The sequence below is a fragment of the Lissotriton vulgaris genome, chromosome 4_1 (assembly GCF_964263255.1).
Source record: "Lissotriton vulgaris chromosome 4_1, aLisVul1.2, whole genome shotgun sequence".
Lineage (NCBI taxonomy): Eukaryota > Metazoa > Chordata > Amphibia > Caudata > Salamandridae > Lissotriton > Lissotriton vulgaris.
The window spans coordinates 1,771,449,414-1,771,467,641 of NC_141691.1; the positions used below are offsets into that span (position 1 = coordinate 1,771,449,414).

The following is an 18,228-nucleotide window of genomic DNA, read 5'->3' on the forward strand; positions in this document are numbered from 1 at the left end:
TTGTTTTTGTTATCCTATCCAATTGTGCTCAGTGTCTAACTCAGCCTTTTGGAAGTTATCAGTTCAAGACAGAGTCACTTTTAAACTGGCTCTTGTTTGGTCCTCTCAGAGGACCTTGCAAAAATAACCATTGTGCCACTGTTTTTTGGTTAACTCCTTAACTGCTGCTGTCGGCCAACGGTCGTCACGAGCACTACCTCCCCAGTGCTGTGCATGACCGTTGGCCGACGGGCCAGCATTCGTTATCCGAACGTTCAGCTCTGGGCGCTGAACGTTCGACGCTCTGAGGTTAAAGAAATCCACTGACCAGGAGGAATCTCACTTTTATTTTTATTTTTGTATGGTAGGACCACATTCCTGCTGTCCTGTCTGGCAGGTGTGACTGGCAGTTCACTCCCCCTCCTTCTGGTTCATATAACTCCTCCAATGTTACTTCTGGGTTTCTGTGCCTTCCATTATTCCCATCCTCATGTGGTAGCTGTCCTGCCTTCCTGCTGTGTTGCTGCTTCCTCTGTCACAACTGCCCACCCAGTTCATTCTATGCTGAGTTGGTGAACACCGAAGTTTCTGCATGGAATTCACCATTGAGGAAGATGCATCAGCGAATTGCCCAAATGCAGCATTTCGCAAAGTGAAGGCGGATGGTGGTGATCTGCAGTTGCCACTAGTACCTCATCAAAACAGTTCTATGCAAAACTGCCATTCATTTAGACCCTTGTCCTACACTTCCAGGTGAATCTCGACACATTCAACTAATACTCTGCTACAAACCCGTATTGACTGCCTTATGAATTCAAATTCAAAAAGCTTTATTCGATTAGTAACAGTAAAGTGATAAAAGCACATAAAAGCACGATTTAAAAAAAAAATCAACATTAAAAATCCTTAAACATACTAACATCATCATATGGTAAAAAAGCCTAGCTATATGTAGCGTACCTTTGGGAAAATCATATACCAATGCCTTTTCTATATTTTATTGCCCATTTCAAATATCGAACTGTTAAGAAAGCCTAGTTGTAAGTAGCGTATCTTTGGTGAAATCATATGCCAACAGTTTTCCTATGTTTTATTGCCCATTTCAAGTATCGCAATGTAGACCTTGTAAAATGTTCATTCTCCAACAGTTGTAGCACTAGGAACGCTGGCCGGCATTGTCTAAGACTAAGCAGCCTTAAAATTGGTAAACTCCATCTCTTTCTTGGTTCAATGTAAAATTTACAAAATAAAAGACCATGCATTGTTGTTTGCAGAGACTTATCGTAACTTGGGCACATAAACATAATACTCGACCAATCATTCATTGTGGGAATGCTAGTTAGCCTAAGGAAGATCCCCAATCTAAAGCAAGTCAGCAGCATCCTGTCATAACCACCTGGCATGGTTTTTAAGTACGGTTGAATACTATACGTGGATAGCATCATTTGGTTCACCTGAACCGTGGTCTTTAATATTTCGGTTGAGAATCTATTTGTCTCAAGAAGTAGGTTTTTCTTGAGACTATAATTGAGGTGCTAGGGTCTTCAAAGTATTTTGGATGCCTCAGATCTCTCATGACATTTTTAATGCATTTTAACCATGGGATTCTTGAGGCACGAAGTAGTTTTAAACTATCATTTAAAATCTCCTGATTAAAACCAGTTTTGGAGTTAGACTGCCTTATAAATAATGTATTATTCAAGAGAGCTACCCCTCAATTACTAAGTGGAATGGTAAGCCACCATAGTGTTGTTTCCAAACCATTAATTCCCAAAAAGTGATGTGGGTTGAACAAATATAGGGGCACATTAGGATTGCGGATTTTCTGCATCCTCCGGGCCGGCGGACGCCACCGCCGGCCCGGAGGATGCGGAAAAACCGCAGCGGACCCACTAAATACCCACCGCCGCATTGGGATGGCTGGTGGATCCTGGTTTCATTCCGCAGCTTTTCCGCCGCGGTTGGCTTACAACCGTGGCGGAAAAGCCCTAATATGGTGGTGGTGTCTCTCAGACACCGCCAGCCATATTAGGATGCCCAAAAAAATATGCTTTTCCGCGGTGGGTTTTCCGCCGTGGAAAAGCATACGGACGTTCACTGCGGGGGCCCGTTGCGGGCCCCCTGGGTGAAGGGGGTGTGGGCGGTGCACATGGGGGGTACCTATGGTACCCCCTGCATTTGTATGCAGAAATCGGCAGGCACCGCACGGTGCCTGCCGCTTTCTGCATACAAATGCTTTGCATGCATTTTTAACATTGCAGCGGGTGCAGCTCGAATAAAAATAGAGGATGTGACCACCATGGTGGCGTTCACATCCTAATTGCACAGGACGGAACTCCGCAGGCCATGCGGAGGTTCCCTCCTACTCAGTGATCGCGGACGGACTCAAGTCCGTCCGCAATCATAATGGGCCCCTAATTCTGTACAATACACAAATCACCAAACAATTTTAAATATTCCTAGTAATTTATTGTGCAGGGGGTTTAAATATATATGCACCGAAAGTAATAAAATGAAATCTCAAAATTGTTTCTATATACTACTATATTGTCATATTTCCATTTAACTTCTGAAATACAGATCCTGTTACAGATACATCTGTGAATAACAGTGGACATCATGTTCATCTGTGATGGAACTTAGTATTGTGTAAACAGCGATCATGAAAACATTTGTCAACACATCATTTTGTTTTTTTAATCTATTGCAGCCACCTTCCTTTAGACTAGAAATGTTCACAGATTATAGAGGGCAAAATTATTTTTTTTATATCCCTGCCAAAATGTAAAGCTAAAAACCTATAATAAAATCTATACTACAGTTGATGTTTTACTAATCATTCACTTCAGGTGAAAATGACTTCTATCTCACATGTGGCCTTGCAGTAAGAACACATTATTCATTTGTTCTCATTGCAAGGCACCCTATGAAGTACCTGATTGAACAAAAATAAGGTGGTTCCTGATTTAAACTGGAGATCTTGCAAACATCCAGAAGAATGTATTATTCATTGGTGGCATTTTACTATATCTGCAGTTGCAGGTGATGTGCTTACCCTTTTCAGCTCATGTAAATTAAGCTTGAGAAATACCACTGGAATTTTACTCTCATTAATCTACGGAAATTACTAGTCTTAAATAAGGTGGAGGATATAGAGCAATACCACAAAATGCTGCAACAGCAAATTTTCTCAAGATCTCGGTTTACATGATGCACCTCGATGAATAGGATGTTCACTGCTATGCATTGATGTAATTTAGTACCATCTGTATTTCTGAGCTTCTATTGTATGAGGGATCCCTTAATACAAATATTTGAATTTCTTAATTAATGAACAAGATTATATATTGATTATCTGATTACAATGAAGTATTGACTAGCATAAAGAAAGAAGAGAAGATACAAATGTAAGAACTTTTCATTAGTAGGCAAAATAAGTTTGGGAACCACTGGACTAGGATATAAAATAGATACATCAACTTAATATAAAACCTCCTGGTATGAGATATATGGTTACATTCAAACATATATAATGATTTAAAGGTAACAGTGACGTTCAACAATGTCACTTTCAGTTATTAAATCCTCACTGAATATTGAATGCTGCTACTGGTCACACAGTTAGCTTTCACACACTTGACTGAAATTAGTACTGTCACTACAGTAGCAAAATTTCTTATCTGTGGCAAAATACGAGATGGCCATTTGCCTTCCAATATTACTTGATTTTCCAGCTATACTGTAAATGTGTCTCTGTCTGGTCTTCATGCGCTGCAGACATCAGATTTTCAGATTGGCTATGCAGTCCAGTCACTTTAACAATAATTGCATGTAAATCTAGTTAGTTAATGATCATATTTGCATTCAGTAACTTGATAATTTGACCAGTTGTTGGCCCTCAAGAACTGGAGGTAGTCACCGCATAAAAGCATCCAATGAAGAACATGCATTTCTTTTAAATGTGAGTAGAGCATGTGATTTTACATTCTAACGGTTCAAGCCTGTTCATTGTAGGACTTTCATTTCTTAGCACGAGTCATTGTTCAGTTTGTGGTTATATTTTAATGTCATTATCGATTATAGACCAGTTAGTTATTTATTCTATAGCAAGGTGCCTAATGCATAGAACTGTTCGTTTTTATTCTATTGCAAGCTGCCTAATGTATTTTCTTATGTATTCGCCAATCTACCTTTCCAGAAGCATTACATTATTGGCTCATTTTAGATATGTTCCATTGGTATCTGGTTATATCAGAGGTTATGTTTTTGTGTCTTTCTTTTTTATGTTTTGTTATTTTTCAGTTCCAGTGTGATGTCGTCTTTGGTTTTGTTTTATTGCTTTTTTTCTTTGTTTAATTTTGCTTACCAGAGCCAAAGCCTTAGTAGAAGAACAACGCCTTTTGTTCCTAGGGTCCAGGTAATAAAGGCCTTGTCTGCCTGTTAGAAACACACTTTCTTTGTTTTTGTTTTGGTTTGGAAAATGCATATAAGGAAAGCGATACATTTGTTCCGTTTTCCAATTGTTTTTTGTTTTTGTGTGTTGCTTTCAACCATACTAACAACTAATGTGTCATCTTTTAAGCAGCTTGCAGAATTCTGCATGAAGATTATAACAATTGAATTTAAAGAGACAGCTGGCATACAGTTCTCCATTTTATTTGATTTATATGTAAACTTGAATAGGCTTTAGAATTATTAGTAAGAAATAGATGGCTGAATACATTTGTCTGTACATATATATGTGCATATCTATACATATGTATGTATGAATGTATATATGTCTAAGGGAGTGTGCACACACAAATAAATGCACACTTTTCATTGGATTTGTAAAATCTGAAAATGGAGCCTGTTATGGAACCAGGGCTCAGTGCAGGTTGACTAGTACACCCATATTCCGGTTTAAATGCTTACATTTCTTGTAGGAACACAAGCCACACCGGACAAGACACAACGAAGCTGCTTTCATCTGCACCACAATAACCATTTGGACAGCAGCTCTGGTTTTTGTATTGTATTATTCATATTTGTATTGGAATATACAAATACAAATATAGTGTGAAGGTCAGATTCCATTTTATCACCAAACTATTGAAAATCACTGTTTACTTCTTTGCAGTGCAGTTTGCATGCTTTCATCTCTTAAGAAAAACAACTGAAGCAATACACAAGATTAATTTAATAAGATTTTTTTTTCTCAATGCACATGTTTAATCCTTTGTGCTTTGGTTAAAAATATTTCTTCATAATTTAGGAAATAAAGTTTACATAAACCATATGGCAAGAGTAATATGCTTTTCATAAACATTAAGGTAGGGGAGGTTCATCAGGAATCGCTAGATACTTTCTTCTTATTAATCATGGTCCTTCCGCACACACGTATCCCTGTCTCATGCTCTCTATCTCTTTGTCTCTCTCAATTAAAAGTGAATAGGAAATAAGTTGTTAACTGTAACACCTGTTCGAAATAATGCAGATTCATGAATGTGCTATTACTGTGGAAAGGCCAATTTCCATGCCATTCCCCCAATGGAGACTACCTGACTTAAGAACACAATGCACAATTTTATTATAGAATCACTTTTTTAAAGAAATACGTTTGGACCACACTGTCAAGGCCTATTTACTGTGATTTTATCTCACTGCACAGATTTAATCCCTTGTGCATGACACAAACTGTACATGTAGATGCAAAGAGTAATATTGTTGAAATGTTAAAATAAAATGTAATCCATTTCCTTTAATTTCCTTTGATTATTCAGCATTCAAACCCTCACCTTAGATCGGACACACATGTTGGTCTATCAGCTGTATGCTGTTTGCAGAATATTGCATAACTAATATAATCTAAGATTGTTCCTCTTCTGTTAACAAAATGTACTAATACAACAATATAAATAAAAATAAAGCTTTATTAAAATCTTACCTAATGAGCAGCATAAATAACATTATCTGTTCTGGTTACTGCAGTTGATAAATTGCATACTAAATTATTACACCTAGGGGTCGATTCCGATGTCACTAAAAATGCCTTCCCAATGCTATTCGTAGGCTTACCTGACTACCGAATCGTATCCGGAGGTTTTTCTTACAAACCAACAAGTACGATGCGTCTAACAGGCAAATATCCTACCGAATCATCCGCTCCGATTCATGCACTATGTCAGTAGCGAACAGGCTCAGGTAACACAGAAACCGAGTTGTACAGAGGCATCACGCAAGCAGTTTACGAAAACGCAAGTACGATGCGGATTATGTACACGTCGTACAGGGCTATTCTTCCGGCTGCTCAAAGCATTCGGAAGAGGCGTACTTTAGCTCCAAATCGCACCAGAACATGTGCAACTGGTACGAGATGGAGTCTTCGCATCGTACATGTGCTTGGCTGTGTGTAATTGTTCGTGTACGTGTCTGTTGGGTTGTCAAGATGCTTGACTATGTGGCATCGGTCGCGTCCGACTCGGTCGCGTCTTGTTGATGCTTGCGACATAGAGTCGGTCTCATGCAAGTCTATCACGTCAGTCTGCTTTCCTGCTGACTTGGACGTATAATATAATTTCAGGACGAGTTGGTCGTAAATTTCAAGCATCGCATCGTACTTAGCTATTTGGAAGGAGTGTGTATGGTTCGCTCGGAAATATTGATGGGTCCCTGTCAGGTAGAACGTTTTCCGGCCAAAATCTGAATCGACCCCTTAATGTTTTCAATAAACATGTTTCTATTTGAATAGGACCTGTCACACATAGTCTTGTTGGCACTGTGGGTGACCCAATGTTAAAAAAAGAAATACAAATTTCACAATTAGGTTCACCATTTGTCCATGCTTTGTGAATCCCTCACCATCTCCCCTAATCTGCTCCTGGTGCAGTGAAGTAATTACATAGCTGACATCACATTGTACACCTCACTGGCATTTCAACTCCATTCTCAGGGCTTTGTTTTGTTTTGCATGATATCTTCTGCACATCCTGCACAATATATGGAAAGTCAAAAAATGTTGACCAGAGGCATTATTTATAAGACCCTACATAGAAATATAAATACACCGATCTGTCCAAGAAATAGGACAGGTAAAGCTGCAAATGGACATCTACATATCCTGTAAAAAATCAGACACCTCATTCATAGAATACATCTCAAAAGGGTGATAAAGGTTCTTGGTGTTTTCAGGCTTGGGTAACGCTAATTGTAAAAGAGTCCCCCTTGTTTATAGTGCAAAAAATATGAACACATCATACTTATTCTTAGTGACCCTCACTTATTTATTACCTTTTATAACCAGAGTCCAGTTCAAAATATGCACCCCTTGTCACAAGGCCTGACATTAGAATAGCCACCCTAACCTTATAGTCATTTAAGGACTTTGTAGAAGGTTAAAGGTTAAAGACTCTTTATTAGTGGAGGTTCCCATATTCACACTTTCAGTCACCAGCATAGCGTGCTTTTCTGGTGCAATTGTGTAAGCATTGAAATTGCTTCCAGTAGACCGAAGAAAGTTAACATTGTTGATGCTTTTCAGGAAACAACTTAAGACACATATGTTCACTCAGTTCATGAGCCAGTGAATTACCTACACTTTTGCTGGCAAATTCTGGTTGTTTTAGTGATTTTTTCACATTGAGTTTGTCGGTTCATCTTGTTTTCTTCTCTATCTCGATGTAACCCATTATTTACTCTAGTTATATGTAAAGTGCTCTGACACCTCTTCAACTTGGGTGGTATATATCTACGCTTAATCATAATAATCTATGTTGTCATGATAATAAGATCAAAAATCTTTGTCTGTGCCTGAAGTGGCCATAGAAACAAAATATGTCTGCCTTATTTATCCTTTGCTTTACATTTATTGGAATGAAAGTTCCAGATTTGGAAAACTGACATTACTTCATTCTGTAAATAAGCGTTAAAACAAAAACAAAAAATACAAAGTAAAACGTATCTGAAGTTAAATGACCAACAGAGGGCATTAGTGAAAAAAGTGCGAACAAGAAAAACACTACATATTATCATAAAGATTGTGTGACTTTAGAGAGGAAAAATGGCCAGTTGGTTTATGTGTGTCAGAGAATCTATAGTTTTCCTGACAAACACACTCATGATAGGAATTTCTAAGTGTCTTTCCTTTCTCTTGGAACAGAGAAGTTGGAGCAAGGAAGTATTTATTGTACTACAAAGAATCCTTGACGTTGAGTTGAAATACTGAAATGAAATGAAGCAATATGTATTTATTAGCATGTATCTGCTTAAAAGTAAATTTTATTCAGATACATGAAAGATAATTTTAATATTATTGTTGTCAAAACTCTGAAAGCAAATATTATGATGCAATATGATCATGACTCAACCTTCTTGCATTACATTTGAGAGGATCATTTAACGTCTTATATGACATTACTCCGATCTGCCAGGAAGATCCTCCCTTTATTACCACCTCATTCTAGGAAGCTGCTGGTCCAAGGTCTAATTCTGTCCAGGTTGGATTTTAGCAATGCCCTCTTTCTAGCCGCCCCGGAAGCTACCATCAATACTCTCCAACGTGTCCAGAACTCGGCAGCCAGGCTGCCTACCGGCACGTCCCCTAGATCTTCAGCCAAGCCCTCTCTCAGAGCCCTTCATTGGCTGCCAATACGGGAGAGAATTAAATTCAAGTCCCACTGCATCGTTCATAAGGCATTACAGGGGAAGGGGCCCCCTATCTTAAGAAGTCTCATCTACCCCTATAAGGCTACTAGGACTCTTCGTCCTGATCACGGAAATCTAGCCAAAATTCAGAGAGTCAAGAAGGCTCGAACAGGGGGGCGTCGATTCTCAGTTAATGCGGCTACTTTGTGGAACGCCCTGCCTGTCAGACTCCGTACTGAACCAAGTTATCCTAGGTTCCGAAAGCTTCTGAAGACGTTCCTGTTCCCCCTGGACTCCTAAGTGGCGGTTTTCCAACACAGCTGTTCCTTGTTCTATAGCGCTGGGACGCTCCTGGACAGCCATGCGCTTTATAAATCTAATTTCATTTCATTTCATTTCATGACTCAACCTTCTTGCATTACATTTGAGAGAACTATTTGACTTCTTATATGAAATTACAGATGATGTCTAGAAAACCAACAAGAATTACATCTGTAATCAAATTACATATAATTACTGAATAGGAAAGACACATAAAATAGTGGTTATCCAGGTAATGTTTGCATTGGCCCACAATCAAAACAGATACATTTCATTTTATACTCATCCCATGTTTTTACTTTTATCAGTCATTTGACAAAATGGGCTCCTTTTCAGGTTTTTCTTTTCATTTTATATCTTTGTCTTTTTGTTGACCGTTTGTAGCTGAACTCCTACCATGGCATTACATTAACCTACATATACACACTCCACGTAATCTGCTATTGATTAGATTGAACAGCAGTTGTTGTCTCTTTAAATACATTGTTATTATTTAATATACACCCCCATTGCATTTTCCAACTGATAGTGACTACATTAATGGAAGATTGGTTAAGTAATTTGTACCTTTAAGATGGAAAAAAACGAGACATTCCACATTCTGTGTGTGAGTATTGTGACCATGAACTTAGTATGGAATTAAAGTTTGTTGATTTATTTTATTTGGGTTTCATTCTTTGCCATTAATATTACTGGGTACAAGTTGCTTGCCTTTTTTCAGTAGTAAACCCTTAAATGAGACTAACCCAAATAGAGGTTTGTGACAGTGCTAATACTTGTTTGCTGCATGTTTTTGTAATTCGTTTTCTGTGCATAGATTATTTTCTGCTTTTATACAACTTTGCTTATTACCAGAGTTGTTGCTGTTTTAAATTGAAGTGTAAATATAAAGATGTTATGTGAAATGTAAATCTCTTTAAACAAAGGAAATATCATGGAGTTGAATGTGTACTTACCAAAAGTTTTAATGTTAAATTTCCTCAAAAACCTGAGAGTAAAATATTCCATAAAACATGATTCTAAATTCAGTTTATGTTGTAATGAAGTTCCATGCATAGAGGTGAAGAAGTAGACATAGCTGAGTAGTTTCTTTTTAAAACACTTATTAAGTCCATAACATCAATGGTAGCCGCCTCACCACGAGCGGCCTGCCTGCTGCTCAGCTCATCTTCCAACTGTCAACACTCACGTTTATTTGCAGTAACCCCTTGAAATGTCTGCTCTGTTTTAGAAGTGTGTTAGTACTATTCATATAGAATTTGAAATTACTGGTCTGGAAATTTACTTTTTAAACCCAAATAGAACAAGACAGTCATGTGTTAGTGAACTTACAGTTATCAAGAATTACAATATCTTGATAGACACTTTTAGATTCTTTTTGGGTTTACACGGCAGTCTAATTGATATCATTAATCAATTTAAGCTTATAAAGCGCATGGTTGCACAACCCTTGTGTCCCCGCGCTGCGACAAGGTCCCATACCAGGGAAAGACAGATAATATGTATTGATTGGACTTCATTCTCGATGCCATTTGTGTTTGTAAGTTCAATTTACAAGCGTTAATGCAAGTGTTTTAAGACCATAAGTTATTCACTAAAGGTGAACTTTCATGCATCACTACATGGTTGTGTAATATTACACATGAGTAAATCTTACTCCATGAATTTAGAGTGGGCATTCGAGGGCCGGATTAGACTGGCAAGTTTGGCAGTACCCAGAAAGCTAACCGTTTTTGATTATTCACAAATCATATTATGACCCAATCACCCCCTGGAAACAGATATTTATTGCAGCAGAGGAGGCAATGGTCAGTGGAGGGGTATGTCCACGAAGTCAGATTATTTACTTGCTGAAAAAAATGAATTACAAAAGGCAAAAAGCTTTTTGCATTCACAGTTGTAAAGTATATGTAGAAATCCCTTCCTATTGTCAAAAGTGGGAATTCACGAAGGTTTGCCAGAAGCATTCCATATCACGGTTAAATATATACAATTGCAATCCTTTGCAACTTTTACACCCATAGGAAGCTGTAAACCTATTTTTGCAGCTTTTTGAATTGTTTCCGAATTGGGCTTAATGTGTTGCCATTTGCTTGTTCCTTATTTGGTGACTTCTATTAAACCACATGCTTTACAAGGGAGAGGGAAGTCCCATGAACAGTTCTGTGAAATAGAAAATGCTTAATGCAGATTTATTAAAATAAACTTTGTTTTTGTGATTTTGCTAAATCGAGAGTATTGTGTGTAGCACAAATTAGTGGCTTGTGAGGGAGCTTTTAGAATCTGAATGAAAGAACTTTATTGTGGAAGATACATACATAAGCAAAAATCTGCAAACCAGGACAGCAATTATATTTGAAAGATTGAGCATATTTTTGTCATTGTTAAATGTTTGATAATTTACACTTAGACTGTAGAAAGTCAGTTCTTTCTAACTATGCTTTGTATTTTGAAAGCTGGATTACCATCTGCATAACTACCTGTAGGTGCTTTCTAAAGAGGAAGTTATGACTGTTTTCTAATAAACGTTGTTTCAAATGGAGGTAGTCAAAAAGAGCAATGTTCATATCGATATCTTAGTAAGTTGGCAAACAACTATTATGTAAAGGTTGAGAGTGCAGTTTCTTTCATCATGCAAAGAATACCTCTGAACGGAACCAAGCCAAATATTTGAGAATCACGCTGATACGAAATGGTTTTCCTGGTGCTGATGCTGAATTCTCTGAGACAAGACAATTGCAAAAGAAAAGCAGTGTGATTTTCTTTTTTTTAACAATTTCCAAATTTAAGGTATTCAACTAGGTAGGCCTAACATGCAGCACAAATATGTACCTATTGGGGCTAATTTTACATGCTACCTTATAATGCATACCATTATACAGTTTCTTTGTCTTAAAATCTAACTGCAGGACAAAAAAGTCTATTTCATTTAAAGTCTTACTTACATATTTGTAAGTACATTTTTCAATTTTATTTTAAAAATTGACATCTTACATTGAAACAAATAGGTACACATTCCAGTGTTTTTTTTTAGATCATATTTACTTGTATATATAGTCCTAGGTACCTCATATGATTCTATACTAGAAGATTATGTGTTTTCATAAGGCTATATCTGTGATTTTGAATTTCCTTACAAGCACTTTTATTATGATTTTACATTTCATTACTGCTAAGCAGATTCTCAAGTTCCACCATAACGGCCACCTCCATAAATAGAAGGCTTTTACGCCCAAGTACTGTTCAGAACTTCACAGAACTTAATCTCAAAATCCCATCCCATGAGCGATCGCAGGTGAGTCGCGCTGACACCCGCAGCAGCGATCGGAGAGGGACAGAGTGAGGCCTCGTGGGCCCGGAGACCCGGGGGGAGCTGCGGAGCCGCCGAGCGGCGTTGAGGGATTCCAGGGCCGGGCTAGACGACCAGCGAAGCAGGGGGAGCGGCCTGGAGGGTGACCTGCATGCGGGGGCCCCGGGAGGCTGACAGGGGGGACCGGTGACTGCGAGGCGCCCTCGAGGGAGAGTGCACCATCAACGGACAGGCCTGGCCGGAAGTGGAGGCGGTGGATCGTGTCCTGTTAGCCCAGTGAGGTCGGCGAAGCGGCTTGAAGGTGCATAGGTGTCGCCGGTATCGCTCGTCCAGGGGGTATGAGAGATCACTTGAGGGCCGGAGTCGGCGGTCATTGCCTCGATGAGACCAGGGTCAGGCGCCATCCAGTCTGAGGGCGGTGACGTAGAGAGGAAAACACAGTGGATGCAGACTGCGGCAGTGACAGGCTAGCCTAGAGTTGTCCTCTCGGGGGTGAGTGGAAGTGGCCGGCTGCCCAGGAGTTTGCACGGACTGGCGTGGAGGTCGAACCCTGAGTGCGGGCAAGAGGAAGAGGAGCGACCGCGCCAGATTAGGCGGGCTGTGGGCACAGACACTGCGGCGGACCAGAGTCGCCCTGCAGGTGCGGCAGGGAGGAAGTCTTGGCCTACAGTTTAGGGGCACAGGGACGCTGACCAGAACACCCACAGGGGCCAAAGAATGTCGGCTGGCAGGGGCACCCGCGGCAAAACGGTGAAGGACCTCTTTGTGAAATCACAGACACCCCCACAGAAAGACACAACGGGGGCCGGGCCCGAAGAAAATGGAGCAGAACACGGATGACGGATCAGAGCCCATCACAAAGGCATTTCTGGAATCCCTCTTCACATCCTTAAATGACAACATTCAGACCTTCAAGACAGAATTTACCAGCGAAATTTGGGAAGTCCGGTGCGAGATGGATGGCATAGGGGAACGGGTGGCAGACCTTGAGGCCAAAAGTGACAATAAAGATACTGAATTTGCGACTCTGCAGCAAGAAATCATCCGCTTGCATGACCAACAGGTGGTTCTTCAGCTCCACATGGACGACCTGGAAAATCGCTCAAGGCGCCACAACATCCGTATTCGCAATGTTGCCATGTCAGAAGCCACTCAAGACGTGTTCCGCTATGCGAAAGAACTTTTCAACCACGTGCTGGGGCGGCCATTGGACTCAGCCCTCCGACTCGACAGGGCACACAGGACGGGGCCACCTCGTGCGCCGACAGCACCCCCGCCGGACATACTGATGTGTTTCCAGGACTATCGCACCAAGGAGGAGATATTGCAGAAGGCGAGACAGAAGCACCCGATCTCATTTCAGGGTACGTCACCGCAGCTGTTCCAGGATCTGGCGGCCCTCACGTTACACAAGCGCCGTCTTTTCAAACCAGTCATGTCCTATCTTCAGGAGAAGAACATTCCATACAGCTGGGGTCACCCCTTCCGTCTGGTCTTCAGGCTGGAAAATAAGCAGTACCAGCTCCGGTCAGTCTCGGAGGCCTGCCGGCTGTTGGGAATCGAACAACCCGAGGAAGAAGACGAAGCCCAGAGAGCCACGACGGAGGGGGAAGAGCACAGGCCCCAATGGCGCCAGCAATGGCGACGGAAGCGAGTGAAGAAACCCCCGGCCACGGAGATCGCAGCAGGTCAGCGTGCAGCAGTAGAGGCAGTGGCCACGGAGGGGAGTGCTGACCCTACGGGGTGAGGGATCCACTGAGTCCTGGTGGCTTAGTTACCCATTCTCACCACACTGCGGCTGGCTGGAGAGTGCTCCTGGATAGACTAGTAAGACTACCCCGTGTTGGTTTCTTCCTCATCATTTCTGGATGATGGACTACAAAAGTTTTCAGTTGTTGGGGGAGCGAGCGGGGTTGGGGTGGGGGGTGAGTGTTTGGCCCATGGTTCTCTTGAGGGAAGAATTGGTCCTTACCCCGGGGCATTGGGCTCGGAGGAGTGAGATATGTCTTCGTCTCCTGCAGGGAAATACACATGACGGCTACCACAGCAGAATCACCGTAACCCTCTCCTAGATGACGGCAGATGAGATAGTTGTCCTCACCCTAAACGTGAGGGGCCTGAACAATCCTGTCAAGTGCAAAGCAATCTTGCTCCAGTTAGAACAGTCCCAGGCCGATATTTGCCTCCTACAGGAGACGCACCTGCTGGCCAGGGATTCTCACCAACTGAGGTCCTGTAGATTTCCCCTTCAATTTTTCTCCTCGTGCCCTGATAAAAAGGCCGGGGTAGCAATTCTGGTTGCACAAAAAATTAGGGGCAAAGTGCTGGGCAAAACTGCTGAAATTAAGGGACGACTGTTGGTGTACAAGTTTGTTGTGGGGGATGTGACCTACACGATGGGCACGATCTATGGACCCAATGAAGGCCAAGAAAAGTTCCTACACAGAGCACTCACCGACATGACTGACACGACGGACCGTCACCTCCTGCTGGGCGGGGACCTGAATTTGGTTTTTGACAACACATTGGACAGATCCTGTCAATGCACCACACAGGTGGGAGAGCTCTCCACAGCGGGTTTAGCCCGAGTGAAGGATCTGGGACTGGTGGACCTCTGACGCATGCTCCATCCCTGGGAGAGAGTTTACACATACTATTCAGCCGCCCATAAAACATACGCGCGCCTAGACTACCTACTTGTCTCCACAGCTACCCAAGCGCTTGCCTCTAGTGTGGACATAGGTACAGCTTCCCTTTCCGATCACGCACCGGTCACAGTCAACCTGTCCGTCCATGCGGCACAGCCCTCGCGTAGAGTTTGGCGCCTCCGGGAATCGTTGCTGCATAGGAAGGAGGTGGTCTCCAAAATTCAGAGTGTAATCGCAGACTACCTTACTCATAACAGCAATGCTGACACTTCGTTGGCTACTCAGTGGGCCGCGCTGAAGGCTGTCCTAAGGGGGGAGTTTATTTCCGTCTCGACGGCGGAGAACACGGAACGTCAGGCCAAAAGAGATGAGCTCACGTGGCAGACAAGAGAATTGGAACAGATACATAGGAGAACGGGACCCCCGAGAATATGGCCACAGTTGAGTCGCCCGCCAGCAGCTTGCAGTCTTAGATCTAGATAGAGCAGAATACGCAGCTCTGCGACTACGCCACGCATATTATACCGGGGGAGACAGATGCGGGCGTCTATTGGCGCATAAATTACGCGAGGTCACACGGAGACGGGAGGTTCAGGAACTGAGAGGGCTGGACGGTGTGAGAAGTTGGCCTGATATGTAGTGTTTCCAATTCTGGAACCACTGGGTATCAGTCCAAACAAACCCCAAAGATGTCTGGTTGTAAGTCAACCTTGTTAGACAAGCTATCCTAGTGGTAGCATGGACTAAGCAGCCTTAAAGGCTTAACTTAAGAGGTCGTGTTAAGCGAGCTGTTTTACCACATACAATCCTGTAATCAAATGAAAGGACACCACACAAGTATATATTATAAAAATATATGTATTTATTTCTAAATTACTCCCCAGTACTCTTTATGAGGAAAGGGGCACAAGCGTTAAATCAAAAGCACAGTAAAACATATAAAGTTGCACAATTATGGATGAGGGCGGGTGGCCACTCAGACCATATACTAAAAAAATGGTATAAGGAACACTTATCGAACAGTGGTTAGGCCTAGGGCCTAGAGATTCGCTGGGAGCAGTCAGGACTAGCAATGCTGAAGTCGGGAGTAGCCCACAGGAGACGGGTGCAGCACGGAAAGTGCGGCGCGCACCAATGCACTGTCAATGGTGCGTAAAAGTCAGTTAAAGTGAATTAAAAGATACTTCCGCTGAACCTAGGAACACAAAACTTTAGACACAGACCCTAGAGGTGTGTACCAGTGTATAGACACCGGCGTTGCAATGTTACCTCACCCACAGGCCGTGGGTGCACAGGGTCGAAGTGGCGTCGGGTTCTGACACGCAGGTTCTTGGTGCTTGAAGCTGTTGCAGCTGCAGGCGATGTGAAGCAGAAGTGTCCGGTGCGATCCAAGGGTGGATCGAAGTAGAAAAGTACCTGAAAGCAGAGGGGACAGAGTCTGGGTCACTCAGCAGTGACCAGGGTGGAACCAGGACGGAACCAGGCAATGTCGGGCGCAATCAGGCGGTTGTCGATAGGCTTCTCTCCGCTGTCACGTGGGCTCTGGGGCATCTGCGACGTCCAGGAGCAGGTCACGATCGGTCCCACGTAGGCTCTCGCCGTCAGCACCGTCGGCTTCAAGATTGCAGCAAACAGCACTTGGCAAAAGCAATCCACGCGGAACCGGGAGATTGCTTATCACTCGAACCAGGAGGGTCAGAGTGGGGGCTCCTTTTCACAGGAGCTGGTGCAGATCTGGAGCAACCAGAAAAGCGAGTCGTATTTCAAGTTTCGTCGGCACAGGGGCCACAAGCCAGCTGGCAAGTGACCGGGCCAACGCGTCGAGCGCACACAAGCAGAAGGGCCCCACGCAGCACTCGTCGAGTGTGGAGGGGTGAGCTTTGGTGCAAGTGGAGCTCGGGGCTGGGGCTTCTCAAACCCCGGTGCACAGCTTCGAGGATCACTCGTGGGCTGCACGGTCAGCGTCTCGTGGCCTTTTCAAGATGGCGTGCCCCACGCTTCCGGTCGCCTCCACGGGTCTCAGCTCTGCAGGGACTGTGGATCGGGCAGGTAGAAGGCAGGCAAGCTTGATCTCGTCGATCTCTGTCGCTCGAGTTCCGGCGGGAACTGCAACAAAGCAAGGGTCGAGGGCTGGATGGTGCCTGTTTGCACAGGGTGGTCACTCCTTGACCACAAGGGAGAATCTTCAGTCTTCTCACGTCGTGTAGAAAGTCGAAGGGTCCAGATTTCGTTTCTTATGTTTCTTCAGGATGATCTGAGTTGCATTGGCATTGCTCCCACTCTTATTCCAATCTGAGGGGTGGATCTCCTGCTAGGTCCCTCCCCTATGGGTGGGACCAGGAAGGGGGGTGGTTACACCCCCTTTCCTTTGTCCAGGTCTCACTGGAGCTGGGGCTGGGCTGCCCCAGAACCGGTTTGACCGGATTATGCAAGGGGAAGCCTTGTGCTCCCCAGGCACTGTCTGGTTTCATTCAAACCTCCCTGCTACAATCCACTATCTCCTGTCTGGGGTGGTGTCACACCTCCCTGTGACAGGAAATCCTTTGTCCAGGCCTCCTCTGCTGAGTTTCGGTCAGCAGCAGGAGGTCAGACATGTGTCTGTGGCAGAAGCATCCATTTTGTGGATCTGAGGCTCTTTTAAAAATCAACCGCGTTTTAGCAAAAGTAACATGTCGTCCCCTCTAGAGGGGTGGAATGCTACCCCCGTCGCCAGGACTGGCGAGGGGGTAGTATTCCAAATCGTATGACACCTTACACGACATGTTTTGATAAAGCCAAACCAAAGTTGACATATAACCGCGAGGATTATAATGCACTTAATAGTATATGGTTTGGCATTATCCCGGAACAGCTAAGGGAATTGGTCCCGACAGCTGCAGACAGGCTCAGCTCATGCTAGAGCACCATCTCACATTAAACCACGCACTCTGCCTTCAGGATTGTTAAGGCCTGCCATAGGAGTGGCTCACAGGTTTACATGTGTCCAGATAGGTTTAGATATAGGCATACTATATCTAAGCAAGGGGTGATTACACCACCTTGCCCCAGCTGAGTGATCAGCCAGTTGTGTCAATTTTAGATAGCCAGCCAGGGGTGGCAAAAGATACGTTGCAGCCCCTGGTAGGCCTTGGATGCACCTATGCCCTGGGCACCTATAGTGCTCTGTACAGGGGCTGATAAGGTGACCCAAGCCAATCTAGTTATGCACCTAGGGTACATGGAATCCATTTTACAGAGAGAGCAGATAGCCTGGGGCCCTGATTACCAGGGAACCAGGCCAACTAAGTCAAAAACCAGCTAAACACAAGGCAAAAAATCTGGGGTAACCATAGTCAGGTAGCCACCTTC

General features: G+C 43.2%; 1 protein-coding gene across 2 annotated transcripts in view; it reads left to right on the top strand.

The window, feature by feature from the left end:
• The window catches only part of RIMS2 (regulating synaptic membrane exocytosis 2), a 1,859,827-nt gene that overhangs the window by 1,098,211 nt on the left and 743,388 nt on the right, over nucleotides 1-18,228 (top strand). The window contains exon 12 of one of the 2 annotated variants that reach the window (XM_086966100.1): nucleotides 4,349-4,396. The exons of the other annotated variant lie outside the window; for it this stretch is intronic. Within the exon in view, the coding sequence (XP_086822226.1) occupies nucleotides 4,349-4,396 (48 nt within the window). The remainder of the gene's footprint in view (nucleotides 1-4,348; nucleotides 4,397-18,228) is intronic. 2 annotated transcript variants of the gene reach the window in all.